The sequence below is a fragment of the Euprymna scolopes genome, chromosome 25 (assembly GCF_053919585.1).
Source record: "Euprymna scolopes isolate OS-2025 chromosome 25, ASM5391958v1, whole genome shotgun sequence".
NCBI classification, from domain to species: Eukaryota; Metazoa; Mollusca; class Cephalopoda; order Sepiida; family Sepiolidae; genus Euprymna; species Euprymna scolopes.
Window position 1 is genome coordinate 61,344,830 of NC_136506.1, and position 12,569 is coordinate 61,357,398.

The following is a 12,569-nucleotide window of genomic DNA, read 5'->3' on the forward strand; positions in this document are numbered from 1 at the left end:
ACTTATTTGAATGTTCTGTTAACATATCGATTTCTATAACACAAACATTGAATTATATACATTACTAAGCTATACACGGATATTAAGCACTGTTGAAGTATAGTATTGTATATGTATTTACATGAAATTATTAGTGGCTTGGCAAGGCCACAGGGGAGACAACCAAGCAAAAAAATACCCTAAGCAAAATTCATCCCAAAGCAGCAAAACTGAAGCTGGCCTGCCAGGACACTATATATACAAATGTAGGCTAATTTGGGCATAATTTATTGGTTTGAAAATATAGGTTCTTTTTTACCAATTGTCATAAAATTTTAACCATAGAATAGTATTATAATCTTCTAAATGCCTGCAAATTTTCATGTAGCATTAAATGTTGAAATACAGTTTTCATGATATTTCTTGTTTAATTTTATTTTTGTTTTATTAAACAAAATATATTTAAAAACAATTAACTGGATTTCGTTATCTTCATTCATTATATCATACTAGCGAGAGTACCCGGCATTGCCCGGGTGTTTGGAGGTGTGAAAAAAAATGTGTTAGTAATCAGGCAGGCTCGAATCTGTGATGTGAAGGCGGAAAAGAAAGTGAAAGAAAACGTGACATCTTACCGCTACACTACAAGGTCATAGGAAGTGAAAAGCATTCAATCAAAAAGTTGACTTGCTAAGGTGCAGAAATGAACGTTGACTGAAGGCCAGTTCAGCTTTCCCCTGTTTCATTTATTTGTTTCCCCACGATGTTGGGGAAAAACCAGCTCCCCATAAAAAGGGAGTGGCCAAATGAATAGCATTTGTCTGATATGAGGGGGTTTCTCCCACATTGATCAAAGCTAATTGCTTTCTGGACATCTCGGCACGAAAGACCAGGAAGCTGCCTTTGCTTTTGACTAGTTTTGTTTTTATATGAAAAAGCCGAACAAACACGCGAGAGGAAAGAATAGCGTGACTTTTATAAAAGTCGATGTAAATAAATGTAGATACGACATGCGTTCTCAAATCATAGATATTATAATCTAGGGAGTATATAAAAAGTTATAAAAAAAAAATAATACCCACCTACCCACCCACCCAGAGAACCCCAGCGAAAAAAAAAAGCCTTTGCTGAACATACAAAAATGCGTGCGCCTCTTTTGCCTTTTATATATGTAGATGTTTCGTTATATTCGATTTGGCTGCCAGTATATATCTATCTAATATATTTTTGGCAATTTTATAAGTTCCAAATCTGCACGACTATTGACCAGAATTTAAAAAATGAAGGCTCGTTGAAAAGGTAATGACCTGAATGACATTTGTCCTTAAGGTCACACATAAGAGGATCATCCAGAGCCTATTTTTGACACTTTTTACTGTTTGAAATAACTTGATTCCAAATATTTCTCATATGTAATATCTCCCCTCTTTGGTTTTCATACATAAAATAAATTTCACAGTGTATAAGGATTATTTGATATTGGAGATATTCATAATCGTACACTATTTCCAAAAGAGGGGAGATATAACATGAGAAATATTTGGAATCAAGTCTTCCCTTGCTATTATTTCAGATCATTTGAAACCATAGCAGCAAGTTTTAGTCTCCCCTCCATGAAGGCCAGAGGTTTTGGTGAAATATATATATATATATATATATATATATAAATCAGGGTTTCTAATCTTGACATGAATATAACTGATTTGTCTAGCCACATTGATTAGTTGTGTGTGAATGACATATATGCCGCATATCTATAGGTTAAATTCTCTGTTAGAGGAAATAATGATTTCTCCATTAGCTTAAAGCAATAATCTCATTTATAAAACTCACTATCTGTCTCTATTTTTTTCAAACTCAACCTTCCTCGAGATGAAAGGTTGCAGAGCAAGGCAGCTCAAGTAATTGCATTTTTTACGGACCGTTTTTTATGGGTCTTCAGCTGTTTAAAATAGTTGCTCGGAGTTCAAGATTTAAAAAAATTACAACCTAGCAAGCATACTGCATCCATGGTGTCTCCTTGTGTGTGTGTCGATTGACCTGGCATGTCCTGGCACATAAAAGTATATATTGTAAATTTTCAATGTTTTCAGAATACTTGCCCTGGTAGAGTGTAACTAGTTATTTAGCAGTAGGATTGAGATTTCGATCCCTAGTAATTGTTTTTCTTTCCTACATTTTTGGCTTCATAATGTTTTTTGTTGTTTTTTTGTTTTTTTTACAACTTTCAATGATTTTAAGAGTAAATCGTAATTTTTCAAGAATAAATTCCTATTTCAGCCATGTAAATTCTTTCAATTTTGTAGTAACACAATTAAAAATGTTTTTATACTTTTTCATCTTATACAAAACAAACAAATTTTTTTTTTAAATAAGCCGTTCAAAAAAGGGTATTAGGTACTTGATTGTTGATCATATTTGTATGTGAACATCTGTTTAGGAGTTTCAAATCTCAGCATGAGTACATTTGCTAAGTTGTAGATTATAAAACAACTGTCTGTGGATGATTATATTATCTCTCTCTCTCTCTCTCTTTCTCTCTCTCATATATATAAAGCGAAAATGTGTGTGTGTGTGTGTGTGTGTGTGTGCGCGCATTTTTGTGTATGTCTGCCAAAGGCTTTTTTCGCCGGGCTTCTCAAAACTTTATCATCTGTTTATACTCTATCTTACTCAATTTAGATCTTTGTTCACTGCACCCCATATAATTCATCCTCTCATATTAATTTTCATACTGTTACTACTAATAACTTATATCTCTTAAGTGCTGTTATAGCCTCAGAACATACATTAAACCCACATACATTAAACCCACTATGACTGAGATGCTATATACCTACCTGCATTATATATTACAAACTATTTAAAACTTAAAACTTTTTATATGCTGTCTAGATGATAATATGTACGACTTAACAACAGTGGTCATGCGTGTATTTAATTTGCCGGACTTTTAAACGCTATTTTTTCCAGACTTTTAGATCGACACGTGTTTCTTTCGCTATTCAGTATAAAAAAGTGAAACTGAATTCGAATTAAGCGATGTAAACATTGGTCAATATCAGCTTTTCACTGTCATATCAGACGATTGCTTTCATTTGGACAACAATATACGGGGAGCTGCTTTTCTTCCCCCAAGTTGGGTTTTCACCTCATTAAAAACTGTCCCGCAGAAAATGTTAACTGCTGAATAGCCATTGCTTACGTTGTCGTAAATCTTAACTTCACGACTTTTATTTGACCTTATTAAGCGGGCACCTGTCAATTCTACTTAAATAAATTCAAATCTCTTTCACTTACTCTTTCTTGCTGGCCAAGCGGTTAACGTCTCATGTTTTTTTTCCAACTTCACCTCAGGTCTTTGGGTTCGATCCTAACTACCTACCAAAATTTTTTTTTTAATTTAAGAGCACACACACTTCCAAACATCCGGGAAATGCCGGGTACTCCCGCTAGTATATATATATATAAACCGTCAATAAAGAGAAAATGAAGGTATAAAACTATATAGTAATATATAGAGATTTATTCATTTATTTAATAAGGGTATACATCAATTAGGGGTGTTGAGTAAGTGGGAACTCTTTATTCCATGGTATTTCGAAGCCTAATGCTTCTCATCAGAAGAGTAGAGAAGATGCTAAGTAACATAATAGAGATGCGTCATCTAGCGATAGTTACATTAGGAGCAAAACAAATTATTGAGGCTGTTTGGGAGAACTATATTGATCTCTGTGATATAGGAGGAGTATAGTTTGTAATATATAATGCAGGTAGGTATATCGTGAAGATATAGTTACCCGCAGGAATAAATCTTAGTTGTATACAGATTGAGGCATCCAGTGAAAATGAGAGGACATGTCTTTTTGTTGACAGGACTAAAAAAAGTCAAAAACTGAGGAGAATAGGCATAAAAAGCTGAGTAGGAGTTAGGGTTAAGAGAGTGCGCTAGAGCTCAATGGACAGGGGAGGTGATAGGCCTTAAAGTTTAGGTCTGTTTTTGTTGGGAGAGAAGGATAGTTATTGAGACTTTTTTTTTCTTTTTTATATCGGGTGTGCCATTTCTGATCGCGGTGTCTTTGGTAGTAGCCATGAGAGTTTTATTAATTTAATTAAAAATATTTCAGGTTTGAGTGGGCCAACTATTAATAATTAATGTTTAACTCTATAAATGTTTAAGTTTATAAAGAGATGGGAATTATAGGGTTCTATTTGTAGGGGAAGGTTAAATTCTATACGGGGGGGGGTACCAAGATAATGTTTTCAGGTATTAGGGTTAAAATTAAGGGGGAGGGAGGTGTTAGTTACTTGTAAATTTACATTTTGGCTTAAAGTGAAGAAGAAAAACGGTTTGATAACTAAAAGTAGCCTGAGGGGGCATATTGGGGAGAGATTTAATGAGTGATGCTGAGTATATAATGGGGATCTATTTTATGCATATCGACATGAGTATGGATAAATTGGTTCGATCCGACAAGGAGGGAGAGGATGTGTTTAGGGTTTGTCTGATAGTGCACAGGTGATATTTCTATTCTGTATTTAAAAATAAATGTTGTGATGGGAGAGCGGAAAAAAACATTTTTTTAAATAAATAAATAAAAAGGGAGGGGGGTTCAATTACCAGGTACATGGCTTGTGAGAGAAGTTAATTAATTATGTTTAGTATTTGAGAGAGTTGTAACTTGGCAGGCAGGTGGGGTTTAAGTCAGATGGGTGATCTTAGGAGTTACAGATATTAGTCCTGGTTTGGGGATGGCAGAGTTTAGAGTACTTCCATATTTAAATTTTCTTTTGTGCCTGCGACTGTAAATTATCTCCGATTTAAAATTGAGAATATTTTATTTTTCCGGTGCTGTTATAATCTCCATCGCCTCTGCGTTGCAAAGGAGGCAGTATTTAAAACCTGGTCTATATAATTTAGATTTTCTTAATATTTTCTATTTTAATGAGAAATTTGTTATTTTCTTTCAAGTTTCTCACTAAGTTAAAGAGGGTAAATGATTTTATTATTTATTATGTGTATCATTGTTGGTAGTTCTTGTTATTTGGGTTTGACTGGTCATGGAGTTGTCTGCTGTAGTGAGGGGGTAATTTTGTCATTGTACATGAGTATATGACATTTGAATGCATAGTCATTTTCTAATGGGCAGTTTTCTGGGGCATTGCAATTACATTTTTGGTATGCTGGGTTTGGCATGTTGCTAATAATTTGCTGTGCAGATTTTATTTTTTATTATTAGAATTTATAATTGTTTTTGTTATATTAGGCATAGTGGAGAATGAGATTTTGCTGGAATTTTTATGTAGTATTGTGCTATATTTGTGAGAGTGTTTTAATGAATTTTCTATTCTTTTTCTATTATCCTAATAGTCTCCTCTTCTTCCTTTAACTCCTCCATTTATACAGGGTGTCCAAAAGTCACTGAAGAGTTTTGAATTTAAATAGATTCTTTATTTTTTGTGATGATATCTTTCTGTAATTCTAGCACAATGTTACTAAGACATTGGGAAATTTAAAAAAACATGGAAAATTCAAACAATCTTTATTTATGAAAAATGTCTTTTAAATGTTTCCCATTTTCAGCTTTGCATATTTGTGCTCTTTCCAAAACATTATTCATGATAGATTCATTGCAGAATCTCTGGATTGTGATTTAACTCTCTTATTTAATTCCTGATGTTTTCCTTCAATTCTTGCAGAGTTTGGGGTTTGATGTTTCCGGGTTTGCCAGCTTACAGAGCGAAATAAGGGAGTTAAATCGCAATTCTGAGATTCTGCAATCTGTCATGAATAATGTTTTGGAAAGAGCACAAATATGCGAAGTTGAAAATAGACAACATTTAAGACATTATTTTTCATAAAGATTGTTTGAATTTAGCATTTTCTTTCTTTTTTTTTTAATTAAAATTTCACAATATCTTAGTCAGCTTTTGTTAAAATTACAGAAAGATATCATCAAAAATAAAAGAATCAATTTAAGTTCAAAACTCTTCAGTGACTTTTCAGACACCCTGTATATACAACAAAGTTGTTCAGAAACCCACACATCTGATTTATATGGGAAGGCTTTGTGCAGAACTAACCACACTTTTTGGTACAACTGCTAATCTCAGTCAGTGCAATGGCTGCCACAAGACAGAGCAGACCTCAGGTTTTACATCAGAGTTTTTCTTTTCCTAAATGCATGTCTTAATAATAACTGAGGGTGCATCTCTTCCAGAGGACTAAAAACTTCCAACATATATATATAATTTTAAATATAATGGGCGGAAGTCTCTCGAGAGCTCTTTCAGCTATCATCTCATCAGGAGAAAATCGATAGCGTAAAATGATAATACTATGTCGAAAGTAAAGAGTTCTGATGGGGAACTATTGAATGTGCCAAAAATACGGGGACACTAAAATAAAGTTTATTAACGTTTAAAAAACGATTAAAATATTGGCACAACGAGGGGGAGACCTGTGCGCGAGTTATATACCACGCACTGTATCCCTGATTCTTTTCAGTTTGTTGATTATGTACGTGGGTTGGATTCTAATGCAGAGACATCTTTTATGTGCTCATTTGATGTCTCTAGTCTCTTTACCAACATACCGTTGGATGAGACTATACGTATATGTACCGACATGCTTTATGATGGTCGCCTGACTGCTCCATGTTTTTCTGAAGAGATTCTTATTGTACTCATTTTAATGTGCACAAAATCTGTGGAGTTTAGTTTTTGTGATAGTTTTCGTTGTGTAAAATGAATCCGTTCTGTTTAACTCTATAACAAAACCCACTACATATTTCAGATATGTTGACGACACTTTTGATGTTTTTCCATCGCAAAGTGAAGCGTCCGTATTTTTTGATAGGTTGAATTCCATGCATAGAGCTCTAAAGTTCACTATAGAAAGTGAGAAGGACAATTTGCTTCCCTTCTTGGATGTTCTTGCCGAACGTTCAAGGGGGGGGGGGCTTTCTCACTACAATTTTTAGGAAGCCGACATTTACTGGCCTATATGTGAACTGGTTGTCTTTTGTATCAAAATCATGTAAAGTCGGCTTAATTAATACTTTGGTACATAGAGCCCTGATGATTTGTTCACTTAACAGATTGGACGCCGAACTCGGTAAGATCAGGGAAATATTCATCAATAATAGTTATCCTGTTGACCTTATTGATGACTGTATTTTCAAAAAGGTTGCGGATTTTAAATCCCCTAAAAAGTTTGGACCTTTGAAATGCCCGGTTTATTTAAAATTACCGTGGATTGGGGAAAAGAGTAACAGACTTTCCAAACAGATTCGCAGAAGTATTTATAACTGCTTTTATTATGTGTCCTTGCGTTTGGTATATACTACGAGACCTGCATTTCCTTCTTTTCGCAAGGATAGTTTGCCTTACATCCAAAATAGCAATATTGTATATCAATTTAAATGCCAGTGCGATGCTGGTTATGTTGGGCGAACATCCTTGCATCTTTTGACTCATATAAGCCAGCATGTTCCATCGAAGATCAGACAAGGGAGGATGGGGTCTAGTAGTCTCCCTCCTTCTGCAGCCTTGGACTCTGCTATTGGCCAGCATTTGGTTGACAACCCGTGCTGTGCCGATAGATATAAAATAGAATGGTTCGAGGTGCTACATAGAGCGAACTCCAGAAACCATTTAAAGATTTTGGAGTCTGTCTCTAATGCGGTGCGGAAACCTTCTTTGTGCCGGCAGAAAGAAACATCTAACGCATTGTTTCTCTTTGGGGAACTTTGAATCTTTTCTCCCGTTTTTTTTTTTTTTTTTTCCCCTTCGTTGTACCAATATTTTAATCGTTTTTTAAACGTTAATAAACTTTATTTTAGTGTCCCTGTATTTTTGGCACATTCAATAGTTCCCAATCAGAACTCTTTACTTTCGACATAGTATTATTATTTTACGTTATCGATGTTCTCCTGATGAGATGATAGCTGAAAGAGCTCTCGAGAGACTTCCGCCCATTATATTTAAAACGGTATTTAAATTCTGTACCTCTAAACATTTATTATATATATATACATACATACATACATACACACACATACACGACATAATTACATTGAAACACCAATTCTTGCCAGATCACCAAAGTTAAGCAACGATGAGCCTGGCTAGTACCACATGAGTGACTATTTGTGATACTTTCTTTTAATAGATGGTATTCTTGAGTTTATGTTGACTCATTTATTAAAACTATTAAGATATTCCTCTTGAAGAATACATAAAAGTCATGTTCTTCTGAAGCTTTTCATTTTGAAACTATTTAAACTTATTTTAAGAGTATAAATTCATGAATACTGTCACATCGTATAGCTTAAGATTTTTCAAACACATTTTATCAGACAAAATACCTACCAAGCACATGGATACATTTTTATACTTTATTTCTTTATTTCAGTTTGTTAGCAAGAAATCAGTAGATAATTTTACAGCAAGCAAACATGTATATTATTTCTTTTAACCTTCCCCCATGTCCCACCAATACTGTAGTATTGCCGATCACGAGTTGTCAATTGCGTCATTCTACTGGCTTTAAGTACATTCAGCCTAAGTCCCCAAAGGTGGAACTTAGGCACGGTTTTTAGTTTCCTACTAAACGCACTCTTAAATAAGCTGATTTTAAAGTTAATGAAAATGAGACTGAACAATTTGAAATACTACTTTTCATTTTTAAGGAAAAAAGTTTCATCTGAATTATCAAAATAATTTAAAAACCTGCTAACTAGTATCATTAATAAATTGTCATTGTAATTCTCATCCAACAAACTGAGGTGAATGCATCATATCTCAAGTCATTTACTACTGCCTGCAATTATTAATCTGATAGCCTGAATTGTGATCTCGAGATTGTGTAGTGATCATCCTATTATCCAGAAATGAATGTTGGCTGAAGGCCAGTTAAGCTTTATGCTTTCTACCGTTTTATTTATTTGTTTCCCCACCATATTGGGGAAAACCAATCCCACCCCCCCCCCGCCAAGAAAGGGGAGCTCTCCAAATGAATAGCAATTATTTGATATGAAGGGTTTTTCCCACATCGATCAAAGCTAATTGCTTTTAAGATGTTCCAGCACAAAAGGCCACTAACGGCTTTGCTTCGATTAGTTTCACTTGATACGAAAAAGACGAACAAACACGTAAAAGGACAGAATAAAGGGAATTTTATGAAAGTCGATCAAAATAAATGTAGAGATGACATCGCAAATCGTAGATATTATCATCTAGGGAGTATATGAAAAGTTCTAAAAAATAGTAACCCTCTCGAGACCCCCTCCCCGCCCCCCAAAAAAGCCCTTGTTGGACATACAAAAACGTGTGCACTACTTTTGCCTTTTATATATATATATAGATAATATTGATAGAAACAGGGAGGCGAGGAGGCTGCAAACATTTGTAATTAAAAATAATATGAGCTTGAAAGAGAAACGTATTATATAATGCATGTGTGGGACATTTTTTTTATTTGTTACATTTGTTCATAGCTTTTTAAAACTGTTCTAATGAATGCTTTTTTATTTTTGTTTTTGATAGGATGTTTGAAGACAGCATTCATCCAGACATTTCATTCTATGTAGGTCAGGAAGTGGTGAAAGCACATAAACTTATGCTTCAGGGGAGGTAAGCAGTTAAACCTATCTTAAATTTTATCTAAATATTTGTGCGGTATCGCATCTATTGTTTTTTATTGTTGAGAAGATAATTAGTTTTATTTTAATCGTTTTATTTCTAAATCATTATTTTAAAAGTTTATACCTCATATTATTTAAATATTTATTTAAATAAAAAATTAAAAAAAAGTTTTTCGTATTATTTGGATTATTATTCTCATATTTGATGCTATTCTCATGTTCTGACTGATGTAGCCAATGATCTTCAGATTTATCTTGAGAATTTTTCAATTGAACTCGGTAATCTCTATGGAATTTCGAATTGAGGCCTTTATTTAATCTACAAGGGATCTGCAGGGGAAGAAGTCTTAAGTAATTCACGATTATATTCTTAGTATTACATGCACTAAGAATTGAACCTTTAATCTTCAGAAAATTGTCACTTTGTGTTAATTTTTTTGTGTTTTTATTGTTTTTTTTTTAATGTTTAGTAGTATCTCTGTTCACTCTACTCAATGTGGGTGACCCTTGTAAGTAAACATAACTATTTCAGTTAGTTTTTTTTTTGTTTTTGTTTTTTTTTTCAATAATTATTTTATTTTCTTAAAGAAAAAACTAAATCAATAAATTGAGTTGCAAAAATATGAAATTGATATAACCATGTCAATTTTGGGTGTTTATACTTCAATATTAAAAACTGCTTTTGAAAAGAAAATAAACAAAATGGTAGAAAAAATTTTATGTATATGTTTAGGTTAAAAAAAAAACTGCACCAAAAATTACACAAATTCATCAAGTATTTTTTAACAAGTAAAAACACATTTTAATGGCTAAATGTCTGATCCTCCATTTTCTGCTTACATTAAGATCAACACCTAAGGGGCAAAATTAAACACACAGTCATCATAATAATGCCAGACAGAAATAGTTTACCAATCAAATTCGATTTTAGCACATAAAAAAGAAATACTGGATGAATTTGCATGAATTTTGGTATACAACCATTTTTTTTACCTAACGGGTAAGTACATAACAAAGTTTTTGTATAATTATAATTTTATAATATTGAGGTAAATTTGGATAAATGAATTAATTGTAACCATTTCATTTTTTTTTTCTTTTTTCAAATTTAAACCTATTTTCGTTAGTGTTTTTCAACAATTTTGTACAAAAATTATTTTAATTAATCTATACAAGTAGATGTTTATTGACAATTCTTTATTCAAAATATATTGGACGTCTTTTTATCTAAAAATTTAGTTTTAAAATAGTATACAACATTGTCCAGTTTGGGTTAATTGACGGTTCAGATGTTCCCCTGACAAATATTGGAGTCAAAGTCAGGTGAAAGTAGATCGAATTGAGAAGAAAATCATTAAGGACTGACGTGATCAGACAGCTAGCAACAGATAATGTTTGGGATTCCACTTTTTATGCTATATGACAGTCTCTCTCTCTCTCTCTCTCTCTCTCTCTTTCCCTCTCCCTCTCCCAGCCAATAAAAATAGCTGCTAATGTGTCACAATTGAAAACACGAATAAAAAGTTGACATTGGTACAAGTAAGTCTATAAAGCCTATTACGTCTGAACGTGTGAAAATATACATCATCCATAGTTTGACTTAGCTAACGTAGCTTTTCTAATCTACCTTTCTAGCTGATGGAATCCAAAACATTTTTTTTAGCTATATATATATATATATATATATATATATGTATATATGTATGTATATGTATATGTATGTATATATATGTATATATATGTATATATATGTGTATATGTATGTATATGTATATATGTATATGTATGTATATGTATACAGTGATGATCATATTTATTGGTACAGTAAAATAAAAGTTAAATTTTGTCTAATAAATTCTAAAAAAGGGATTAAATTGAAGAAAATAACAAAGTATATTATGTATTTTTAACTGGCCTTTCCGATGCAGCAATCGGATTTTAGAAAAAATAAATCACAAAGGAACAACAAACATAATTGCAAAAAACCCTTGTTCAAAATTATTGGCACGATTTATTTAATCGTATATATATATATATGTATATATATATGTATATATATATGTATATATATATGTATGTATATATATATGTATGTATATATGTATGTATATATATATGTATGTATATATATATGTATATATATATGTATGTATATATATATGTATGTATATATATATGTATGTATATATATATGTATATATATATGTATGTATATATATTTTTTTTTTTTTTTTTTTTTTTTTACAAAGGCATCACCACATTATCAAGGCCCAGAGGCCACTCAAGGATAAGGGTTAAAGAGTGTACAGTAGAAGTTGGTCAATATAGTAATCATTAGTAATGAAAATTTGGTAAATTTAATAACTTATATGGAACGGCTCATCAAGAACTTATTTACTTTAGACTTGAACAAAACCATATTGTAGTCAGCCGGAAAGCAGGAAAACGGAAGACAATTCCACAGGCGTGCAGTTCTAAGAAAGAAGCTTTGTTCATGGAATCTACGTTTAGGTTTAGGCACAGATAAAGAGTGGGGGAAATTATTGATAGTGTTTACAGCTAGACGAGTGTTTCTTGTGAAAGTTTGGCGAGGGGGGACCATAGATTGAAGTTCAGTTGAACACTTTCCATGAAAATAACGATACATCAGAGACAAACTCGCAACATCTCTTCTGTGAGATAGAGGTTGCAAGGAGGAGAAAAGGACATCTCCTACGAGGCTACGAAGTCTATTTTGAACTCTATCAAGGCAGGACAAGTTCTTTCTAGCAGTTCCTGCCCAGATGTGGCAACAGTATTCCATCCTTGGACGTACCTGGCTCTTATATAGATAGAGAATAGCATCAGCAGTGAGATATCTACTGGATCGATAGAAAGATCCCACCATTTTTCCAGCGGCCTTGGCAACAGATTTGATATACGTGTTCCATTTAAGATCAGGAG

The 12,569-nt window shown here is 32.9% G+C and overlaps 1 protein-coding gene across 1 annotated transcript in view; it reads left to right on the forward strand.

Moving 5' to 3' along the window:
* LOC145247383 (BTB/POZ domain-containing protein 8-like) overlaps nucleotides 1-12,569 on the forward strand; it is a 104,306-nt gene that overhangs the window by 59,754 nt on the left and 31,983 nt on the right. Inside the window, exon 3 of the mRNA XM_080109070.1 lies at nucleotides 9,529-9,615. Within this exon, the coding sequence (XP_079965196.1) occupies nucleotides 9,529-9,615 (87 nt within the window). The remainder of the gene's footprint in view (nucleotides 1-9,528; nucleotides 9,616-12,569) is intronic.